The 24,988-nt window shown below is 44.3% G+C and overlaps 1 protein-coding gene across 1 annotated transcript in view; it reads right to left on the bottom strand.

The window, feature by feature from the left end:
* LOC142739049 (uncharacterized) overlaps positions 1–21,693 on the bottom strand; it is a 38,853-nt gene extending 17,160 nt beyond the window's left edge. Inside the window, exons 1-3 of the mRNA XM_075849791.1 lie at positions 21,640–21,693; positions 20,150–20,200; positions 2,459–2,539 (exon numbers count right to left, since the gene is read on the bottom strand). Of these exons, the coding sequence (XP_075705906.1) occupies positions 2,459–2,539; positions 20,150–20,200; positions 21,640–21,693 (186 nt within the window). The remainder of the gene's footprint in view (positions 1–2,458; positions 2,540–20,149; positions 20,201–21,639) is intronic.
* Positions 21,694–24,988: the final 3,295 nt, after the last annotated feature.

Genomic DNA, 24,988 nt, shown 5'->3' with positions numbered 1-24,988 from the left:
TTGAACCATCTGCAGAATACAACACGTACCCCGCTGGCAGCCCTGCTGACCCTTATGGAGGGAGGGAAAAAGCGATAGAGACCAAGACAAGAGAGGCCGCATGTCTGTGGAAACAGCTGGAGTTGGAAGAAGTGAAGCTGCAACAAGCATTGCGACACACAGCTGATAACCCGTCATGAAGATGCTTTTGCTCGACATGAGGAATAGTACTGCTGTACAGATGCTATCGAGCATGGCATCCATATTTGGGACATGACCCCAGTTCGAGAGATGTATCGGAACAACCTGCCGGCCTTATACCAATAGGTCAAGGACATTTTACAGAAAATATTAAAAGGGCCCGTTCACTCGGGAAAGCAAAAGGCCCCTGGGCAGTACCAATTATCCCGGTGCGAAAAAAAGCTGGCGCTTTCCGTTTGTGTGGAATACAGACAGTTGAACGCTTGTACTCACCGTGATGCATATCTTCTGCCCAAGGTGGAGTAAACTTTCACGACACTCGACAGAGCAAAATATTTCACCACATTGGACCTAGCCAGTGGCTACTGACAAATGCCGAGTCAGACAAAGAAAAGACTGCATTTATAACCCCAATGGGGTTACTTAAGTTCAACAGGATGCCTTTAGGGCTGATAAATGTTCCAGCACCTTCAAGCAGCTAATGGAGCATTGGCTGGGGTACTTAAAATGTAAATCCATCACGATTTATCTGAATGATGATGTCATTGTGTACTCCAACATGTTTGAAGAGCACCAACAGCATCTGGATGCCGTCGTCAGCCAGATAAAAAATTACTACCTCAAGCTGAAGCTAGGAGATACCTTATTTGGGTCTTGTCATGTCCACAGAGGGAGTGGCCCCCGACCCCAACTAAATACAGGTCCTGCAGTGTGTACAGTGGCCTGTCACCAAGACTGTGTCGGGAGTACATCCTTTTCTGGGGCTGGTAGAGTACTACATGCTCTATATACAGAACTTTGCAAATATTAATGCGCACTGTCACCAGTTGTTGGCGCGTCACCCAGCCAATAAGAAGACTGCCAGTCGACAGAGCCTGGAAGAACAGTGGGCCAAACCTCAGCAGATCGCATTTGAGGCTCTGAAGGAAATACTTGTTTCCTCCCCTGTACTAGCTTTATGGACTATACATTACCATTTCAGTTAAGTAGTGATGCAAGTCTGCAGAGGCTTGGTGCCAGTCTTTCGCAAAGACAAGAAGTAGTTGAAAATGTGATTGCCTATGTTAGTAAAAGCCTTTGTCCAGCAGAGAAGAATGCACCAAATTATAGTTCATTTAGGATGGACTAGCTGTTCATGGTGTGGGCTGTGACAGAACGGTTTGCCGAGTATCTGTCTGCAGCTCGGATGGAGATTTTCACGGACAGCAATCCTCTTGCAGACTTGGAAACTGCCAAGCTGGGGGCACTGGTACAGTGGTGGGTCTCTTGCCTGGCCCAATTTCACTACACCTCTGGGACCTGAACTTATCTCTAGAATGGGGCCTTCTAAACCCTGTTCTACTGCTCTGTGTTGTGGCAGAAGAGTGTGATTTCCAACCATGAAGAAGAAAACAGCGTAGCTCGCTGAGCTACACTGTTTCCGTAACTCCCATAGTACTGAATGGCAGTTATGGAAGCAGCATAGCATGCGAGCTATGCTATTTCCGTAACTACCATTCAGTTTTCTTCTTCATGGTCGGAAATCACACGCTTCAGCCGTCTATCTGACATTTATGTGGATATGTCATAAATGTTCCTGATGGGAAAACACCTTTAAAGCGACCCCCCTAGTTTCCACAAAAACATTTACTTTACATTGGAAATGTATAGTCAACTTGCCTGCTGCCCTGCTACTGAATGATCCAACCTCCGTTACTATACTCCAGCCCCCTGTTTCCCACTTTTTAAAGATGGCCACCACAATCTCAGACTTTGCTATGGAGAACTTCTTCGGAAGTCTGTGACACACCCCCGTGCCCTTCACTTCCCTCCGATGGATAAACGCTGATGGCTTGAACAGGTTCGCGGAGGCCATCTTGAAAAATGGAAAACGGGGGACCGAAAATGTAGAAACGGAGGCCGGATCATTTAGGAGCAGGGCAGGAGGTAAGTTGAGGTGGTAAGTTGAGGAGGTACTTTTTTGGGGACTGGAGGGTCCAAATTAGGTAGCATCATTAAGAGATTAAGCTACTATCAGTGTTACTAAGGAGTTGTCACACAGGAGGGAGGCAGTTATGGCCAACAGACTCAGCCTTTCGCAAGGTTGCAAGGATGGAGATACTTATATTAATTTTCATGTAAACGTCTCTGTCTTTATAGTGTAAGGAAAGACATAGCCTGTAAATATTGTGAGCTTTGATTTGAATAAATTAGTAGCATATTTACATCTGTACAACAGTGCTGAAATAAAGACTAAAACAGAAAAAAGAATTATATACATAGGGGAGTATGTACTTACCTTAGCATAAGTTATGTATTTTGGAGGTGCCTGAAAGTACACACGTCTGAAAAAGTTGTTGCTATATCTGTTTCTTAGTGCCTGAAGAATAAAATATTGTAATAGTTTAATTCCACATTATTATACTGTTAAAGGGAACACATTTTACAGCATTTTGTTATCAGCAGTGTTATGAAATAGTAATAAAAATCTTATACATATCAACTGGTTGCACCACATTTTTTATAGCAACAATGGGACAGATTTATTATGCTTGCAGTGCCACGTTTCGGTATTAGTCTTTCGCCTGTTTGTGTGGCGCACGTAAATTGCATATCATTTATTACGTGCCCCAGAAATAATATTTTTGTGCGCCATGTTCAAGGTGGTTGTATGTATTTGTACAAAATGGGCGTGATTTTGGCTTTTTAAAGTTTGTGGCACGTTTTGGCAATTTTTTTTTACATTTTCTGGTACAAATATTTGTCGCAAACTAAACCAGCTTCAAGGTGTTTTAATGTTAGGGTATGTGTACATGTAGTGTTTTCAGGCGTATTTCGGGGAGTTTAAGCCCCGAAAAACGCCTGAAAAAACAGAAGCAGAATGCCTACAAACATCTGCCCATTGATGTCAATTGGAAATACGGCGTTCTGTTCCGATGGGACGTGTTTCTACGCCTCATTTTCGAAAAATGGCTCGTAAAGAGATGCCTGCGAAAGAGAAGTGCATGTCACTTCTTGAGCCATTTTTTGAGCCGTTTTGCATTGACTCTATAGAAAAACAGCTCCAAAAACGGACGTAAAAACGCAGTGAAAAACGCGAGTTGCTAAAAAAACGTCAGAAAATCAGGAGCTGCTTTCCCTTGAAAACGCCTCCTTATTTTGAGACATTTTTGGTTAAGCGTGTGAACAAACCCTTAGACAGAAGTGTCTAAAGATGCGCCATTGTCCTACAATCCATTTTTAGACATTCAGGCAAATATACTAGCTCTTTAAAAGCCAGCTGGCTCCCATGACCAAAACAATACCTAGCACATGTGGTTTGCAGGTGGAGTCAATGTGCATTAGTGTTAGGGTATGTTTACACGCTTACTAACAAACTTCTGAAAATACATAGCTGTTTTCAAGGGAAAATAGCTCCTGATTTTCAGCTGTTTTTTTAAGAAAAAGCGTATTTTACGGCCGTTTTTGGAGCTATTTTTCTATAAAGTCAATGTAAACCGGCTCCAAAACGGCTCAAGAAGTGACATGCACTTCTTTTTCGCAAGCGTTTTTTTACGCGGCTGTTTTTCAAAACGGCCATGTAAAAAACGCCCCGCCGGAACAGAACGACGTTTTTCCCATTGAAATCAATGGGCAGATGTTTGGAGGCGTTCTGCTTCCGATTTTTCTACCATTTTACGGACGTTTACGGCCCAAAAAACGGCCGAAAATAAGCCGTGTGAATATACCCTTATGCACTGCTGGTACTGTCTGAGTAGTGGTATATACTATTCATGTCTGTTGGTGTCAATGATGTATTGTTTGTGTACACTTGGTGTTTTATGTGTGTAGTTCAAGGGTAGAGTGTCATGTGTTTTTGTTAAGGTGATACCTGATACTGTGTTGACCTGAAGATGCTACACCTTATAGTTAGCTCTTGGAGGAGGGTTGGTGCAAAGCACAAGTGAGAAGGCAAGATAAAGTAGAGTTTCTGAAGTTGCTAACTTAAGTTTTCTTTATTGCAGAGTCTGTGAACTGAGTGGGCTTAAAGGGGTTACTACGGAGTTGTGTCACGTGACTCTGCCAGCATCGTAAATCTTCTCTTCTGCTGTCTGTTCTTCCGGTCTTCTGCTCGAACGGTGCGTCATCCGTGACGTCTCTGTCGTGGGCTCTTTCGATCGACGTCTTCGTGAACTTGCGCGTTTCAAAATCTTTTTATGAATCACGCATGCGCAGTAAAAATAAAATGTATTGGGCCTGCATGTCTAGTGGCACAGTCTTCCTTCATGACGACATGACTCTTCGTCATGTGACCGGCCCAGCTGTACTCACTGTAGTACTGATACTGCTTGTACATACAGTATTGTGGGGGCCGGTCACATGTCGAGTCATGTAATCATGAAGGAAGACTGTGCAACCAGACTTCCAGTCTCCTGTCAGCGCTATAAAAATCTATTATAATCTCATAATCAGCGCGAAGGGGGACCGGAATGTATGTTAGCGAGTGTACTCACATACTGCAGTAAGTACACTGCTAATACTTTTCGGTCCACACATAACCCCTTTAACTGTAAGGCTGGGTTCACATGACCTATTTTCAGGCGTAAACTAGGCGTATTATGCCTCGACTTACGCCTGAAAATAGGGCTACAATACGTCGGCAAACATCTGCCCATTCATTTGAATGGGTTTGCCGACGTACTGTGCCGACGACCTGTCATTTACGCGTCGTCGTTTGACAGCTGTCAAACGACGACGCGTAAAATGACTGCCTCGTCAAAGAAGTGCAGGACACTTCTTTGAAATGTAATTTGAGCCGTTTTTCATTGAAGTCAATGAAGAACAGCTCAAGATTACGGGCGTCAAAGACGCCTCGCAAAATGCGAGGAGGAGCTTTTACGTCTGAAACAACGCAGCTGTTTTCTCCTGAAAACAGTCTATCTTTTCAGACGTAAAAGACAGTTCTCGTGTGCACATACCCTAACAATACAAATAGTAACATATATAAAGGTTACATGCATTTGTATTTATATAGTCAGGATAAATTATTTTTAAAGTAGCAGATTAAAAAGTAATATAAAAGAATACAACAGACCTAATATTACCCCACAATGTTGTGACTGCAGAGAAATGCTCCACTACTGTAATTTACCATCGATTTCCATTTGGAGTTGTTAGGGATCTGCCAGGTACTACGTCTAGGTATACTCCTGGGATTAATCAATCCACACCTGAGGCAAGACCTGTTTGACTGACACCATCTCCCACCAACCAGGGTGGCAGGCTCAGGAGTGGGAGAGCCTATCGCGGCCTGGTCAGTCGGAGTTAGCTCCGTCCCCTGTCCTTTATTACCTGCCGTGTTCCCCTCCTCAGTGCTTGTAATTCTTCTGGATTCCTGGCCCCACTGCTGCTTGCTCCAGCCTGCTTCTGCCGTGCTTCTGCCTTGCTGCAGTTCCGCTTAACCTGCTTGCTTTGCCTCTGGCTTGCTTCCTTCTCCGTGCTCACTTGGGTTTACTCCACTTCATCCTGGTCCGGACTGCTCCTTCACCGCTCCGTTTCCTCGCGGCGTTCTGTGGGCTACTGCCCCTTCCCTTGCGTGTTCCCTGTTTGTTCTCCCGTGCACTTAGACAGCGTAGGGACCGCCGCCCAGTTGTACCCCGTCGCCTAGGGCGGGTAGTTGCAAGTAGGCAGGGACAGGGCGGTGGGTAGATTAGGGCTCACTTTCCCTTCACCTCCTTCCTGCCATTACATAATTACAAGCCCATACCTAGTCTACCATTTCTCCTACGCTGACGCTATCATGGACCCCCTTGAGACCCTGACCCAGCAGATGCAGGGCCTCTCCCTACAGGTCCAGGCCCTGGCCCAGAGGGTCATCCAGGGTGACGCTGCCTTAGTAGTACCCCTCACCTCACCTCTAGAACCCGACCTCAAGTTACCTGACCGGTTCTCAGGGGACCGTAAGACGTTTCTCTCCTTCCGGGAGAGTTGCAGACTGTATTTCCGCCTAAAACCCCACTCCTCAGGTTCCGAGAACCAGCGGGTGGGTATCATTATATCCCGACTCCAGGAAGGGCCCCAAGAGTGGGCCTTCTCCTTGGCTCCTGACGCCCCTGAACTTTCCTCTGTTGATCGTTTTTTCTCTGCCCTCGGACTCATTTACGACGAGACTGACAGGACTGCTTTAGCCGAGAGTCAGCTGGTGACCTTACGTCAGGGTAGGAGACCGGTTGAGGAATACTGTTCTGATTTTAGAAAGTGGTGCGTAGCTTCTCGGTGGAACGATCCGGCCCTAAGGTGCCAGTTTAGGTTAGGATTATCTGACGCCCTGAAGGATCTGCTGGTTAGCTACCCCTCTTCTGACTCCCTTGACCAGGTTATGGCCCTAGCAGTACGACTTGACCGACGTCTCAGGGAACGTCAGCTTGAACGCTTCAATGTGCTCCCCTCTGACTTTTCTGCGATCCCCCCCGAGGTCCCGTCTCCTCGCCCCTCCACGGAGGACTCGGAGGTACCTATGCAACTCGAGGCCTCCATGTCCCCTCGACAACGTAGGGAGTTTCGCAGAATGAATGGTCTCTGCTTCTACTGTGGGGACGACAAGCATCTACTGAACACCTGTCCCAGGCGCAAGAATAAAAAGCTGGAAAACTTCCGCGCCTAAGTGATCATCGGGGAGGTCACTTGGGCGCACAGGTATTTCCCGTTAATGTGAAACGCAATAAAATTTTGCTTCCCTTTCAGGTCTCGTTTGCTGGCCGGTCTGCCACGGGCAGTGCTTTCGTGGATTTGGGCTCATCTGCTAATATCATGTCTGTGGAATTTGCTATGTCTCTAAAGATGCCATTTATTGATTTACCTTATCCTATCCCTGTAGTAGGTATCGACTCTACTCCCCTTGCTAATGGTTATTTTACTCAGCATACTCCTGTTTTTGAACTCCTGGTTGGCTCCATGCATTTGGAGCAGTGCTCTGTACTGGTGATGCAGGGATTATCGTCTGATCTGGTATTAGGTCTCCCCTGGTTGCAGTTGCATAATCCCACGTTTGATTGGAATACTTGGGATCTCACCAAATGGGGTAGTGAATGTCTTATGTCATGCCTTTCTGTTAACTCTATTTCTCCCCGGGAGGAGGTAAACACGCTTCCTGAGTTTGTTCAGGACTTCGCCGATGTGTTTTCTAAGGAGGCCTCCGAGGTGTTGCCCCCCCATAGAGATTACGATTGTGCCATCGATTTGGTGCCTGGTGCCAAGCTTCCTAAGGGTAGGATATTTAATCTTTCATGTCCTGAATGTGAAGCTATGAGGGTGTATATCCAAGAATGCCTGGCCAAGGGTTTCATTCGCCCCTCGATTTCTCCTGTAGGTGCTGGTTTCTTCTTCGTGGGGAAGAAGGATGGTGGTCTTAGGCCGTGCATTGATTATCGTAACCTGAATAAGGTCACCGTAAGGAACCAGTACCCACTTCCTTTGATTCCGGATCTTTTTAATCAAGTTCAGGGAGCCCAATGGTTTTCTAAGTTCGATCTACGGGGGGCATATAACCTTATCCGCATCAAAGAGGGGGATGAGTGGAAAACTGCGTTCAACACACCCGAGGGTCATTTCGAATACCTAGTCATGCCCTTTGGGTTGTGTAATGCCCCTGCTGTCTTCCAGAATTTTATTAATGAAATCCTGAGAGATTACCTGGGTAATTTTCTTGTTGTGTACCTTGATGACATACTGGTGTTTTCCAAGGACTGGTCCTCCCACGTGGAGCATGTCAGGAAGGTGCTCCAGGTCCTTCGGGAGAATAATCTGTTTGCTAAGACTGAAAAATGTGTCTTTGGGGTACAGGAGATACCATTTTTAGGGCAAATCCTCACTCCTCATGAATTCCGCATAGACCCTGCCAAGGTTCAGGCTGTGGCGGAATGGGTCCAACCTGCCTCCCTTAAGGCGTTACAGTGTTTTTTAGGGTTCGCCAACTATTACAGGAGATTTATTGCCAACTTCTCGGTCGTCGCTAAGCCTCTTACGGACCTTACTCGCAAGGGTGCTGATGTCCTCCATTGGCCCCCTGAGGCCGTCCAGGCCTTTGAGACCCTCAAGAAGTGCTTTATCTCGGCTCCCGTGCTGATTCAGCCCAACCAAGAGGAGCCATTTATTGTGGAGGTTGACGCATCCGAGGTGGGAGTGGGGGCCGTCTTGTCCCAGGGTACCAGCTCCCTCACCCATCTCCGCCCCTGTGCTTACTTCTCTAGGAAGTTTTCGCCCACGGAGAGTAACTATGATATTGGCAACCGCGAACTTCTAGCCATTAAATGGGCTTTTGAAGAGTGGCGGCACTTCCTGGAGGGGGCCAGACACCAGGTAACGGTCCTTACGGATCACAAGAATCTGGTTTTCCTAGAAACAGCCCGGAGGCTTAATCCTAGACAAGCTCGGTGGGCACTATTCTTTACCAGATTTAATTTCTTGGTTACCTATAGGGCTGGGTCCAAGAATATTAAGGCTGATGCCCTGTCACGTAGTTTCATGGCCAATCCTCCTTCCGAGAAGGAGCCTGCTTGTATTTTACCCCCTGGTATAATAGTTTCTGCCACGGATTCTGATTTAGCTTCTAATATCGCGGCTGATCAGGGTGCAGCTCCCGGGAACGTCCCTGGGGACAAACTGTTTGTTCCCCTGCAATATCGGCTAAGGGTACTCAGGGAAAACCATGACTCCGCTCTATCTGGTCATCCTGGCATCTTGGGCACCAAACACCTCATTACCAGAAACTATTGGTGGCCTGGGTTGCCTAAAGACGTTAGGGCTTACGTCGCCGCTTGTGAGGTTTGCGCTAGGTCCAAAACCCCTAGGTCCCGACCTGCGGGCCTACTACGTTCCTTGCCCATTCCCCAGAGACCTTGGACCCATATCTCCATGGATTTTATCACCGATTTGCCTCCATCTCAGGGCAAGGCGGTGGTATGGGTGGTAGTAGACCGCTTCAGCAAGATGTGCCACTTTGTGCCCCTTAAGAAGCTACCTAACGCCAAGACGTTAGCTTCTTTGTTTGTGAAACACATCCTGCATCTCCATGGGGCCCCAGTCAATATCGTTTCTGACAGAGGGGTACAATTTGTTTCCTTCTTTTGGAGAGCTTTTTGTAAAAAGTTGGAGATTGATCTGTCCTTCTCCTCCGCCTTCCATCCCGAAACTAATGGCCAAACGGAAAGGACTAACCAATCCCTGGAACAATATTTAAGGTGTTTCATCTCTGACTGCCAATTCGATTGGGTCTCATTCCTTCCCCTTGCTGAATTTTCCCTGAATAGCCGGGTCAGTAACTCGTCAGGGGTCTCCCCGTTTTTCTGTAATTTCGGGTTTAACCCAAGGTTCTCCTCCGTTTCCCCTGGTTGTTCCAATAATCCTGAGGTAGAGGATGTTCATCGGGAACTGTGCACTGTCTGGGCCCAGGTTCAGAAGAACCTAGAGGCGTCCCAGAGCGCACAAAAGATTCAGGCGGATAGTAGACGTTCTGCTAACCCCCGGTTTGTCGTCGGGGATATGGTCTGGTTGTCGTCCAGGAACTTGCGCCTTAAGGTTCCGTCCAGGAAGTTTGCTCCCCGATTTATTGGACCTTATAAGATCATTGAAGTCCTCAACCCTGTATCCTTCCGTCTGGAGCTGCCCCCATCCTTTCGCATTCATGACGTCTTCCATGCCTCCCTCCTTAAACGCTGCTCCCCGTTCTGGTCCCCCTCGAGGAAACCTCCTGTTCCCGTTCTCACCCCTGAGGGGGTGGAATTCGAGGTGGCCAAGATTATGGACAGTAGGATGGTCCAGGGCTCCCTCCAGTACCTGGTCCATTGGAGAGGATACGGGCCGGAGGAGAGGACTTGGGTACCTGCCCGTGATGTTCACGCTGGGGTATTGATCAGGAGGTTCCACCTTCTCTTCCCTACTAAACCGGGTCCTCTTAGTAAGGGTCCGGTGGCCCCTCATAAAAGGGGGAGTACTGTTAGGGATCTGCCAGGTACTACGTCTAGGTATACTCCTGGGATTAATCAATCCACACCTGAGGCCAGACCTATTCGACTGACACCATCTCCCACCAACCAGGGTGGCAGGCTCAGGAGTGGGAGAGCCTATCGCGGCCTGGTCAGTCGGAGTTAGCTCCGCCCCCTGTCCTTTATTACCTGCCGTGTTCCCCTCCTCAGTGCTTGTAATTCTTCTGGATTCCTGGCCCCACTGCTGCTTGCTCCAGCCTGCTTCTGCCGTGCTTCTTCCTTGCTGCAGTTCCGCTTAACCTGCTTGCTTTGCCTCTGGCTTGCTTCCTTCTCCGTGCTCACTTGGGTTTACTCCACTTCATCCTGGTCCGGACTGCTCCTTCACCGCTCCGTTTCCTCGCGGCGTTCTGTGGGCTACTGCCCCTTCCCTTGCGTGTTCCCTGTTTGTTCTCCCGTGCACTTAGACAGCGTAGGGACCGCCGCCCAGTTGTACCCCGTCGCCTAGGGCGGGTCGTTGCAAGTAGGCAGGGACAGGGCGGTGGGTAGATTAGGGCTCACTTTCCCTTCACCTCCTTCCTGCCATTACAGGAGTTGTGAGGAATTTATGTTGTGTTTTCCTTGTGGAGCAAATGGTGAACACAGGACCTCATTTATGAAAACGAGTGCAGATGAAAAGTGGAGCGTTGTATCCATAGTATACAACTAAAATGACTAGCTTTATAGACTAGTCTGCACTAGGAATGGCAGCTTGAATCTGGTTGGTTGCTATAGGAAATTACCCCCCTTTTTTATCTTGACTTGTTTTCATAACTGGTAGGTCCAAGGCTCCCAAGGGGTCTTTAGAAGCAAGTGGGCCCAGCCATAATTGTTCCCATCCCCTTAGCTACAGAGTGGCAAAAACCTGTGCAGGACTCCCTTCTCCAGAAGACCTGCATATTTTGCAAACAAAGGAGTGGGGAGTTAACCCAAGTGTCGTGGAACGGGTGTGCGCGCGTGTGTGTGTGTGTGTGTGTGTGTGTGTCTGTAAACATCACTAGTGTGGCAAAACTTGGTATCGGAATTGGGGGCCCCATATCCGTCCTTGCTATAGGGCTCCCTATCATCTATGTACTGTTTGTAAGTTGAGGAGTGCTAGCCAAACTCTTGAGTAATTTGTTGCTCCTTTTTTTTAAGTCAGCGATATCGGTGTTCAAGGTACAATAGACAAATGCTACAACTACAAAGACTTTTATGTGTAACTTCATGAATTTGGTTTTCAGTGCAAGAATTTCTAGTGCATGAACTGTACAATAATTGCTCAACACTGAACAGGCTATTGTACCCTGGAAGTCTTAACTTTAACATGGATGTGGTTAATGTTTATGCTCGTGGGATATGGGGGCATTCAAATGTTTGCTATGGGGCCCAGCCATTTGTAGTTACCCTGGACGTACTCTAAACTACCACCACCTAAAGGGATGTGCATGGTCATTGTGCGACTATGAAAGAGGAATTTTGATTTCCTGGTATTCTGTAAATAGAATCAGGCAGTCGTCAGAAATGGCCCATGGGGCACCTCCTTCTTCTGTGTCATTAGCACTAAAAATGGTGAATGGCAAAAATCATGGTCAGAGACTTCACCCTGTTAAAAATGCGATACTATAGTAATAAAGTACTATAAAAAGTGAATATAAGCTAAATACTTTATAATTTGAATCAGTATTGAACGGGCCACAAAGTAATGTAGCTCAATGCCAAAGGTGTTTCTCTTGGTAAATGTATCCTGTATACTGTAATATCGATTATTTATTAGGCTATGTTCCCATCTGCATCGGAGGCTCCGTAAGGAGCCTCCGTCGCAGATCCGGCAGGTTTTGACGGAGTTTATCGGAGACAATAGAGGAGCATGCTGCGCTATTGTGCAGGTGAAATCACAGATACCCCTACGGAAAGCCGACGGAACCCATTAAAGTCAATGCAACGGAACCGTTGGTTCCATAAGTCCCTTGTTCTGCTCCTCTGACGGAGCAGAACAATGGAACACAGCAACGCAGGTGTGAACCCGGACTTAGGGGTGTATTTTTGCTATTCATCTATGCCTGTTTTTATGTACAGAGAATAATCAATTTCATAACATGGTTCAGTGATAATGACACAAACAACAGCGGGATATGGAGAAAAAGGGATATTTCTCTAAACATATAGCATGAACAAGTAATATAGTAGGTACAGCAATGGCTTGGGTCAAATAAATGTCCAGTCCATCAAAAAAAGACAGCTTTGAAAATGGATGTTGCATGCCTGTAAAATAAGTTCCATCACATTTTACTGGGCTATGTATTCACTGTAATGATCATTCATTTATGGGTGACTTCCAAAGTACAGGAGGTGAATGTGGTGTTTCTCTATAATTATGTAATTGTAGGTATTCTCTGCCAAAACATATAAAGAAGGCGATCCCACACATACACACACTTGCAGCATTTGTTCCAGATGCTTTAAAATAACATTTTGCCTGCTTACAGCTAAAAATCGCATCCACCAGCCAAGGCTCCAAGGTTTCTCCTGCCTTTTACAGAGTGCTGCCGCTTGTGTTCATTTTTTGGATCTGTTCTGAATTCTTACATTTTAACACAATTTTACACACCCCAGCTTATCTCAGCTCCTGTAGCGTAGTTTCTCCTACATCAGATTACTGTATACAGGGCCGGCCTTAGGGGTGTGCGACCTGTGCCTTCGCACAGGGCACATCACTCCAGCAGGTGGAAGTGGGCGCTGCGCTGGCTCCCTTCCCTGCTTATTTCAGAAGCGCCCGTGCCCGGCGACTCAGCAGTCGCCTTTCCGCCCAGGCGCTTCTTCACTCAGTGCTGTCACTACCGCTGTAGCAGCCGTAGCGGCTGCTAGCGGCGACCCCGGGCATGAGGGCAGTGGCGCCACTAGCAGCCGCTGCGGTAGCGACTGCACTATAGCAGAGCAGGGAGATGTCTCCCTGCTCTGCTATCTACTTGGGCCACTGTAGCTCCCTGAAGGAGCGGAATCCCCATGTGGCCGGGGATTCTGCTCCTGGAGCGCTCCGCTTGATGTCTCTGTCCATGTATGGACAGTGACATCAGGTGAAACTCCTGAAGTGGAATCCCCGTCCACAGCGTTGCAGGCGCTGTGACCAGGGATTCCACTCCAGGAGAAGCCAATGATGTCACTGTCCATAAATGGACACAGACGACAGGAGCTTCTCCTGGAGTGGAATCCTCGGTCACAGCGTCGGCAACGCTGTGGACGGTGAATCCGCCTCAGGAGTTTCCCCTGATGTCACTGTCCTATGGACAGAGAAATCAAGCAGAGCACTCCAGGAGCGGAATCCCCGGCTACACGAGGATTCCCCTCCTTCAGGGAGCTACAGTTGCGCTATCTATAGGAAGTGGGGGCTATCTACAAGGGGTTGTGGGCTGTGTGGCACTACCTACAAGGTCGCTGTGGGCTCTGTTGCACTACCTACAAGGGGGCTATGGGCTGTGTGGCACCACCAACAAGGGGGCTGTGGGCTGTGTGGTGCTGCCTACCACTGGGCTGTGTGGCACTCCCTACCAGGGGGCTGTGTGGCACTCCCTACCAGGTCGCTGTGTGGCACTCCCTACCTGGTGGCTGTGTGGCACTCCCTACCAGGGGGGCTGTGTGGCACTCCCTACCAGGGGCCTATGTGGCACTCCTCACCAGGGGGATCTGTGGCACTCCCTACCAGGGGGCTGTGTGGCACTCTCTACAGGGGGCTGTGTGGCACTCTCTACTGGGGGCTGTGTGGTGCTCTCTACAGGGGGCTCTGTGGCGCTCTCTACAAGGGGGCTGTAAAGGATCTGCCAGACACAGCTTCTGTGTCGACGCCCGTAGGTAATCAGTCTGCACCTGCTCCTAAGTCTGAGAGAGTGACTCCATCTTCTACCAGTCAGGCTGGGAGGCTTAGGAGTGGGAGAGCCTATCACAGCCTGGCCAGATGGAGCTAGCTCCCACCCTCTGTCTATTTATACCTTCACTTCCTGCACCTCCAGTGCCTGTGATTCTGCCTGTTTCCTGGCTCTGCTGCTGCTGCTTAAACTATTTGTCCTCTGCTTCATTTTGACCCTGGCTTACTGACTACTCTCCTGCTCTGCGTTTGGTACCTCGTACACTCCTGGTTTGACTACTCTCGTTGCTCACGGTGCTGCCGTGGGCAACTGCCCCATTTCCCTAGCTTCTGTGTACCCTTGTCTGTTTGTCTGTCGTGCACTTATTGAGCGTAGGGACCGTCGCCCAGTTGTACGCCGTTGCCTAGGACGGGCCGTTGCAAGTAGGCAGGGACTGAGTGGCGGGTAGATTAGGGCTCACCTGTAAGTCTGGCATTACAGGGGCTGTGTGGCGCTCTCTACAAGGGGGCTGTGTGGCGCTCTCTACAAGGGGGCTGTGTGGTGCTCTCTACAAGGGGGCTGTGTGGCGCTCTCTACAAGGGGGATGTGTGGCGCTATCTACAAGGGGGCTGTGTGGCGCTATCTACAAGGGGTCTGTGTGGCGTTACCTACAAGGGGGCTGTGTGGCGCTACCTACAAGGGGGCTCTGTGGCTTTACCTACAAGGGGGCTGTGTGGCGCTACCTACAAGGGGGCTGTGTGGCGCTACCTACAAGGGGGCTGTGTGGCGCTACCTACACGGGGAATCTGTGAGTGGCGGACTGATGGTCATTTTACTGTGAGTGGCGGGCTGATGGTCATTTTACTGTGAGTGGCGGGCTGATGGTCATTTTACTGTGAGTGGGGGGCTGATGGTCTTCAAGGGGTTTCCGCCTCTGACCTCCCATTGAAATTAATAGGAGGCAGAAAATACCTGTGGCGCTCGTTTGGAGCTTTTTGCCTGCGTCTTTTGCATTAGCTTCAACGGCTTAAGAAAGAATGCAAAAAAAAAAAAAGGTCGAACAACGCTGTCAATTCCTGAAGGAATTTTGAAGCAGATTTTTTTTGCCTTACAAAAAACGTGTGTGAACATGCCCTACAAGTGTAGTCCTTGTTTTTAGCCGTTTTCTGTCTTTCTCAAAATAATTTTAAAAATAGGGGTGCCCTGAGGAAATTTTATTTTTCCAGTACTGCCTCGAGTCCAAAAAGGTTGGGATACTCTGTACTAGGCTACAAGATCATTCCGGCCTATGCATTGATCCCGTCGTGGAGCAGCTCAGTTCGTCGTGGGAACGGGGCCTAGGTGTCTACAAGGGAGAGGTGGGGGACTGTATGGCACGGTCTACAAGGGGGAGGTGGGGGGGCTGTATGGCATGATTTACAAGGAGGAGGTGGGGGATTATGGCACTGTCTACAGGGAGGATGTATGGCAAAATCTACAGGGGGGCACTAAACTGTGTGGGGGCCACTAAGCGGACATTATACTGTGTACGGGTACTATAGGGGTATAATACTGTGGGCACAATTAGAGGACAAAATACTGTGTCCTTGAAGGAGTTGTAATATATTATATTATTAAATATTATTATTATACTGCATGGGGGCACTAAAAGGGGCATTACAATTTTATTTATGGGGCATTTTTTTTAATGATGTGTGGGGCGCCGAACGATAATTTTGCACGGGGCGCCATCTATCCTAATGCCGGCCCTGACTGTATAAAACCTGGGGTAATGATGACCCTTCCCATTGTTCAAATATTACCAAAAGTTCTGTACAGCTCCTTTAACCCCTATCCGCACGAGTAAGTAACTATACGTCGTCGCGGGAGGTTACTTCCCGCACGAGGACGTATTGTTACTGAGTTGTTTCCGGTGCACACTGTGCATCGGGAACCAGGAGGTCAGCTGTCGCCGACAACTGATACTCCACTCTTGCCAGCCAGCTGTCCTTTGCCGCTGATTTAGGCGAATTAAACCCTTAAATGTGACGATTGGTTGCAATCGCCGCATTTTCGGGGTTTCTAGCATATCGGTAGTCTCCGGTCCGAAATTGCGGTGTTTGCCGATAGTTAGCATGGCAAACGGAAGCCAACAATGGCCTCCGTGTCTGCCATGGACGGAAGCCCATCAGGACCAACCTCCGGCTGGTCCTGATAGGCTTCCTGTCAGAGTGACAGGAAGTCACTGTGTCGTTCCCGATGCACATTGTCGGCGACAAGGTGTGCATCGGGAACTGGGAAGTCAGCTGTCCCCGACAGCTGACACTCCATTGTTGCCGATCAGTGGCTCATCGCCGCTGATTTTGGCAATTAACCCGTTAAATGCGGCGCTTGATTGCGATCTCCGCATTTAGGGGGTTTGTAGCACATCAGCAGACCCCATGCAATTGTGGTGGTTGCTGATGCTTGTGATGGCATCCGGAGGCCAGGCAACGGCCTCCTAGTCCGCCATGTATGGAGGCCTATGAGGACCAGCCTCCGGCTGGTCCTCGTAGACTTATTATCAGAGTGACTGTGACGTCACACTGACAGTTGGAATACATTACACTACTAGGTAATGTATTCTAGCAGCGATCAGAGCTGCAGGTAAAAAAAATAAAGTGTAAAAAGTAAAAGAAAAAAGTTAATAAAAATGTTTTATAAAAGTATAAAAATAAAAGTTTTTGTTTTCCTATAATAAGTCATTTATTATAGGAAAAAAATGAAAACTTTAAAAAAAGTACACATATTTGGTGTCACCACGTTCGTAACGACCCAAACTATGAATCTATAATATTATTTTTTTCGCATGGTAAACGCTGCAAACAAAATAAACGGAAAACAATATCAGCATCGCTATTTTTTGGTCACTACCCCTCCGAAGATAAAGAATAAAAAGTGATCAAAAAGTGACATTTACCCCAAAATAGTACCAATAAAAAATACAACCCGTCCCGCAAAAAACAAGACCTCCCACAGCTTTTTTGACTAAAAAATAAAACGTTACGGCTCAGAATATGGTGTCTCAGAAAATAAATTATTTTATAGAAACTTAATTTTATTGCGCAAACGCTGCAAAACTTAAAAAAAACGACATACATATGGTATCGCCGTAATCGTACCAACCCACAGAATAAAGTAAAACGTAATTTATTAAGCACGGTGGACGCTGTAAGAAATAAAGAATTTAAAACGCCAAAATCGCTGTTTTTTGGTCACCTTAGCTCTAAAAAGATGTAATAAAAGGTGATCAGGAAGATGTATGTACCATAAAATGGTACCAATAAAAGCTACAGCTCGTCCCACCAAAGATAAGCCCTCACAGCGCTCAATCGACCAAAAAATAAAAAAGTTCTGGATGTCAGAATGTGATGATACAAAACTATTTTTTTTTTAACAAATAGTCTTTTCTTTGTAAAAGTAGTAAAATATAAAAAAAAACCTATATATTTTGGTACCATCGTAATCGTATTGAGACGCAGAATAAAACTAAAGTTGTCGTTCTTACCGCACGGTGAAAGACTTAAAAACAAAACCCCAAAAACAATGGAGGATCAGTTTTTTCCAATTTCACCCCGCAAATTATTTTTTTTCAGTTTCCCAGCACATTTTATGGTACTTTAAATGGTGTCAATAGAAACTACAACTCTTCCCGCAAAACATAAGCCCTCACACTGCTCTATTGACATAAAAATAAAAAAATTATGGCTCTTGGAAGGCGGGGAGTGAAAAACTAAAATGAAAAAGCAAAAAAGGATCAGTCCTGAAAGGGTTAATTAATTTCTAATAAAAAAACATTTATGACCACATATGGGGTATTGCCGTAATCGGGAGAAATTGTTTTACAAATGTTGGGGTGCTTTTCCTCTTTTATCCCTTTTGAAAATTAAAAAATTCAACATTTTAGTGGACAAAAATGTTGATATTCATTTTCACGGCCTAATTCCACTAATTTCTATAAAAAACCTGTGGGGTCAAAATGCTCACTATACCCCTAGAAAAATTCCTTGAGGGGTGTAGTTTCCAAAATAGGGTCACTTTTGGGGGGTTTCCACTGTTTTGGTCCCTCCGGGGCGTTGCAAATCCGACATGGCACTGAAAACCAATCCAGCAAAATCTGCGCTACAAAATCCAAAAGGCGCTCCTTCCCTTCTTAGCCCTGCAGTGGGACCAAACAGCAGTTTATTATCACATATGGGGTATTGCCATAATCGGGAACAATTGCTTTACAAATGTTGTGGTGTTCCACAGAAAAAAAAGGTTTTTTTCATCTTCACAGACTAATTCCACTAAATTCTGCAAAAAAAACTGTGGGGTCAAAATGCTAACTACACCCCTAGGAAAATGCCTTGAGGGGTGTAGTTTCCAAAATGGGGTCACTTTTGGGGGGTTTCGACTGTTTAGGTACCACAAGACCTCTTCAAACATGACATGGTGCCTAATATTCCTAAAAAAGAAGGCCCCAAAATCCACTAGGTGCTCCATTGCTTCTGAGGCCGGTGCTTCTGTCCATTAGGACACTAGGGCTACATGTTGGATATTTCTAAAAACTGCAGAATCCAGGCAATAAATATTGAGTTGTGTTTTTCTGGTAAAACCTTCTGTGTTACCGAATTTTTTTGATTACAAAAATGAATTTCGGCAAAAAAAAAGAAATTTGTAAATTTCACCTCTACATTGTCTTAATTCCTGTGAAACGCCTAAAGGGTTAAAATACTTTCTGAATATGGTTTTGAATACTTTGAGGGGTGCAGTTTTCAAAATGGGATGATTTATGGGGACTTTCTAATATAGAAGGCCCTCAAAGCTACTTCAGAACTGAACTGGTCCCTGAAAAAATAGCCTTTTGAAACTTTTTTGAAAATATGAGAAATTGCTGCTAAAGCTCTAAGCCTTCTAACGTCCTAGAAAAATAAAAGGACGTGAAAAAAATGAAACAAACATAAAGTAGACATATGGGGGATTTTAACTAGTAACTAGTTTGTGTGGTATTACTAACTGTTTTACAAGCAAATACATTTAAATTTAGAAAAATTCAAATTTTTGCAAATTTTCGCTAAAATTTGACGTTTTTCACAAATAAATATTGAATTTATTGACCAAATTTTTTTCACTAACATAAAGTACAATATGTCACGAGAAAAAAATCTCAGAATCGCTTGGATAGTAATTTGAAAAAATCATCTGTGTCCACGAGCCCAAAACAGGCTGTGTCCTGAAGGGGTTAATTTCAGGAGTGTCTCCCGATTCCCACCTCTAGAGGGAGAAAGGAGCTATGGTGGACTCCTATAAAGGAATATTTTCTATATTTATAATGATCAAGTAGCTGTGCATTGGAGGCAGGAAACTCCTATTTTAAGTGGCATAGATCTTGTTAAACCAAGTGCTGTTCACTTTCCCACTTTGTAGTATTTCCTGCAAATACTATTTAGTTACACAGAATTAAACTTTGTGACAAATTTACATTTTGTTACACATATTAATATTTTGTGGTATAAAGTATTTTGCATCACATATTTTAGTAGTGTACTGTTTACAAAGTGTATTGTATATAGATAATGGTCAGTTCACAACGTATTCAAGGCCTAATGTGCATGATCGTATTAAAGAACCATATTACAATGGAAGCACGTAGAGTCTGCATACAATCTCTGCATTCTCTATTGATCTGCTTCCCAAACTGTAAGGCTTTACTGGTGATGCAAAGGAATTATATACTACACAGGACTCCTCTCGCTGCAACAATCTCTAGTTTAGCAACATAACTGTTTCCTTTTGTGCTTATTTTAATGTTCTACATGGTTCAGGAGACAATTTTTAAGAAAAATTTGGATCATTTTGAAAAATGTTGTCATGGAGTATAACCAACTGGTGAGGCCCAAGCATCATCATGTTCTGACTGGTAAAGCCCCAGTAAAATGAGATTGAGAAGCTGTGCTCTGTTGGCTGCTCTTAGGGGAAAAATCTGTCTGATAAAGCACCCCACCTGGAACTATATGGAAGTATATCACCCGCAATATGCTGTTCAATATGGTTCTGTTGGGCACACAATATTGCGGACTGAAGTGCACAAAGTCATGAGCATGAGGACTAATGGAAACACATATTACAAATGACAATTTAATCCATCAGAAAACAAAATAAATCGCTTACCCCTTTTTCTTCAGAATCATCCCCTTTCCATTTCCTTTGGAAACGGTTAATCTTAAAAATAAAAACAATTTGTACATATTAACCAAGATTCCTTATTACCTGTGTATATCCTGCGTATATCTAGGAATTTTGCAACTGTTTACATCTACATAATCACGTTTGTGTAAAGGTGTAATGTCTATGGCCGCGGACCGTCGTCCTGACTTACCCTCTGACGGCCGTGGCCATGGACAGGTGAGTTCCCGGCGGCATCTCCCTCCTGGGAGACGCCGAGACTCACTTCCTGGTCCGGACACTGTCTCCCGCAGGGTGCGCCAAAATTTTCAACTTTTTTACACCAGAAAACTGGCGTAAATCTTTTGAGAAATTCTCCTCACTGTCACCATTGGAGGCACTTACTCCAACTTGTACTCACTCAGCTATGTTGTAAGGGTGTTATTAACATATATTTAGTGGTATCAGATAGGAAAAGAGAATTGACCAAACTACCATTCTATCAGAACCAACAGCTCAGCTATTTTACCTATTTTGATTTTTGGCCTTTAAGTATATGTTGAATGTACTTTATTGAGTTATTGACCTGTCATGGATGTTAGGTTACAACTGGACTACCTTTTGATAATGGACTACCCAATAATGGGCACTATATTTAATTTAAAGGGGTCTTTAGAGATTAGAAGAAGGTTATTTTTCCCTAGAGACAGGACTTTTGTCCATGGGCTGTGTCTGATTCTAGCTAAAGTAAATTCCATGGTCTGATATAGGAGTCTACACCCCTTCTGTATATGAGACCTACATCCTTTATTTTCTATATTATCAGTTGAATAAACATTTTCAACCTACAAAAGACAATAATTCCTAGATAACCTAAGTGTTTATGGTGACGGAAGTCACCACGGCATAGTTTCCACTTCCAGCAATTCAGTAAAATACACTTTTTTTATTATTATTATTATTATTATTATTATCAAAATTATTAAAATTATTATTTTGAAGTCGATTTTCTGGACGTGGATAAAACGCTTTGGACATTGCCCTTGGGGCAGACAATGACACCTCCATGCACCCGAACTAGTTTGAACATTTTTACAGTACCACAAGTATGGTGATAATTGATCAGATCTGACTTCCTTCATATGTTGGATTTCATCATGACTTCAGACAACCACTCCCACCCATTGGACATAGGGATAAGTAGTATAGCCTGCCTCTAAAGATTATGCTGATGCCTCTTAAGAACTGTCAGCATAATCTGGTGATCAGAAGAATGTGATGTCAGTTACATGTGTCTGCCCCCTGCTCCAGTAAACAGCACTGGGAGGAAGAGGTGCGCCAGATCGGGGAGAGCTAAGTATTGTCCCACAATAGTGACTTCCCAGAAGTAAGCCAAACTTTAAAGTGAATAAATAAGTAATATAAATTTTAATACTGTCAGATATTGATACGTGACAAGCTTTATAAACTGATACTATTTAATATTCTTTACTCACATAAAATGCACTGCTGAGACCCCAAAGAAAGATAAATATGAGTGCAGTCTTCATTTTTCTATAAATTAAAAAGAAATACACATTAGGAAGATTTTGATAAAGTAGGTATAAAGAGGCCAATGGGAAAAGCATCACATTTTATTGAGTATAACTGGAAATGCATATTGTAAGTGCTAATAACCTAATGATCATCAAAAAGCAAATTTGTTATTGTTTAGTATTTAGCTTGAAGCATTATGGTAACCAAATGGACATATGGAATAAATACTCATAACATGTTATACAGTTTGCTTAGAAATTTTTGACATTGAAGGCCCATATACAAGGTTATATGTACCATAGAGGCAGACTATGTGTCCTTGCAATGGGTCCCCTGGAAAAGGGGTCCCAGTCCTGGTTGACTGCAAACTTTATTTTAATGGGTTGTGGGAACCGTGCAGGGATTCTCCCTCCAGAGACCCTCCAACATTAGCAAACAAGGTGTGGGAAATGAACCCAGGGATCATAGAAAGGAGATGGGGACACGTCCTCCTGATCCAGGTTGTTAGGGGTGTGGCCATGTTAAGAGGCACCAGAAGGGGGCCTCATTTTAATATTTTCTATAAGTCTCCTCCCCTTAACGAAGTCCCGATTCATAAAGAAACAAACATGACTTTTATGCAACCAATCTTAATGAATAGTGTTCGCTACTTTGTATAGAACTAAATCCAAGTCACATCACATCAAAATGAATATAAAATATAAAGGAACCAAATCTAAAAAAGCTAAATACATTTCTAATGAGCACGCACAGAAATAATGAAATATGTATTAATTTCTTTGATTATATAATAAATCATAGTATATCCGTGCCTTGTTCTACTACATTGAAGGCCCTTGTAAGGCCACATCTTGAATATGGAATTCAGTTTTGGGCTCCATATTGTAAAAAGGATATAGGAGAACTGGAGAGGGTTCAACGGCGTGGGACTAGATTATTACATGGGATGGGAGGTGTCGCTTACAATAAAAGGCTAGAGAAATTGGGCTTGTTGATCTTGGAAAAAAGACGCGTTAGAGATGATCTTAGATTATGTGTGGTCAGTACAAAGAACTAGCACATAATTGTTTTTTTCCAAGTACTTTACAAAGGACCAGGGAAGATTTATTGCGTATGGAAGAAAGAGGTTTCAGACATGAATATAGGAATGGGTTCTTTACAGTTAGAGTAGTCAAACAATGGACGTCCCTAACCCAAGAGGTAGTGATGGCAGATACTATGTCAGTATATAAATGAAGGCTAGATGACTATTTACTGAGAAATGGCATGGAGGAATATAACTAATCTAGCAATGAATGACGTGTAATTGATGGACCTGTATCTTTTTTCAACCTAACTATGTAACTATGAACTGATTTAAAAATTAGTATTACAATCTCTAGTGTTACAGGTATGGCTGGCATCTTTTGCATTTTTAGTTTTATAGGTAATCTGTGTATTGAGATTTCAAGACCATTACTAATACATAAAAAAAAGGTAATAATTAAAATTACATAGAACACAAAGCTTGCTGCACACCATCTTTCTGGAAATCGTTGTGGTCCCAGCTTATGGATTGCATCAATGCACTTCTAAATTATAATTTTACTAACATCCAGTATCAAAGTAAAAAAAGAAAAAACACATTTGTATTTTAATAAAAGAAAATAGAATATTTTAGACATAAGCAGTATGCCAGTGCCAGTGATTTTATAGTGAATCACTGGCTCGTTCTCCTGTACATCCTCCAATGTAGTGTACATGATCCTGTGTACAAGGTGCATCAATAAAGGAATCTACATTGGAGAAACAATACAAAAACTACAAACCAGGATGAATCTTCACAGACATACAATAAAACAGGAGGTGGATACACCCGTGGGAAAACACTTCTCTGGACCTGATCACAGTTTGGCAGATTTCAAGGTACTAATTCTGAAGGGTAATTTTAAAAACAACAGAGAAAGAAAAATTTGGGAATTCAAGATGATGATAAAATTCCAGTCATTGACACAAGGCCTCAATCTAACACCAGGATTTATGAGTTACTATATGGACACACATCACATCCCCCATCAGACTGACTCCAGATGCCTTAACTCCTAAGTCATCACCCCCATAACCTCAGTTTTATTGCCCCGGCTTATCTTAATGATGTATCACCTCATGTACTTCTTTGTGTAACATCTCAATGTTGTGCTTTTTTCCAAGTCATTCATTTGTAAACTGCCTGAAGAAGGAGCCCCTGTGCTCTGAAAGCTTGCATATAGAACTTTTATGGTTAGCCAATAAAGGTATCATACCTATTATACTTTTGTCTTTTTTGACACAAAGGTATTTAACATTGCATATTGTTCCTGGCTAACACGGTACTACACTATTTTTTACTGTACTTCGTAGACATAAGCAGTATATGATTGTCAGTCTGATGAACAACTAGAGGTCCAAATCAGGTATCCAAATCAAGTATTCTTGTCCACTTCATAGTAGAAATGCATATGAGGATAAAATGTATAACACATAAAAGACAAATAAAAGATACATTAATAATGTATTGTGGATGCTAGAAATAGGACGGAGTCTTTCTTACCTTTTTCAAATTGTTCTGAAGCTTAGAGTGAGGAGCACAGATTTAGCCTGACGGGTTAGTTGGACATGTTGCAATATAAACTCCCTCTTTGTTCCTCTCTAGCCAATCAAACCACAGGAGTGACATCACCATGCGTGTTCTCACCATAAGAACCTGTAATGTCAACACTTACAATGGCCACACAGTTTACAAAAAAACGTCCCTACGGTGCCAGCATGTTTGTTTCGTTCCATATAATTGAAGGTCTAAGTTTACTGGAAGGGTTTGGTCACCAATGCCAACATATAATGATATTTCAGAGTATAGTAGAGTGCAAAGAAAAAGCCTTTCATCTAGTTTTCCCTCCAAAACTATTTTAAGTAAGGAGCTTTTAAGAACAAAGTATATATGCAAAAGGCATATCATTGTATCTTGTGTTCTGAACATTGAGATTCTGAGGTAAATGGCCTTTTTCAAAGTCCCATTTTTGTATGTATTTTGTTACTATGGGTCTCCATACATAGAAAGCTTCTGACAAATATGCATATAAAGTATATAAGATTGCCCGTAATTTCTTCACTTTCATTTGATATGTATACATTTGTATTTATTTCTTAACTTTCAGACTTCCGATTCCTTCCCTGGGGAAGTAGTAGTCTTAGACCAGGGGTCTCAAACTTGGCCGGGCAAATGGGCCGCACAAAAAAATGTGAAGTTGATGGGCTGCATTACTTTCAAATTTGATACAATACAAAATTATT

Source organism: Rhinoderma darwinii, chromosome 1, assembly GCF_050947455.1.
Source record: "Rhinoderma darwinii isolate aRhiDar2 chromosome 1, aRhiDar2.hap1, whole genome shotgun sequence".
NCBI lineage: Eukaryota > Metazoa > Chordata > Amphibia > Anura > Rhinodermatidae > Rhinoderma > Rhinoderma darwinii.
The sequence above is the reverse complement of the archived record's forward strand: the minus strand, read 5'-3'. Positions and strand labels throughout refer to the sequence as shown.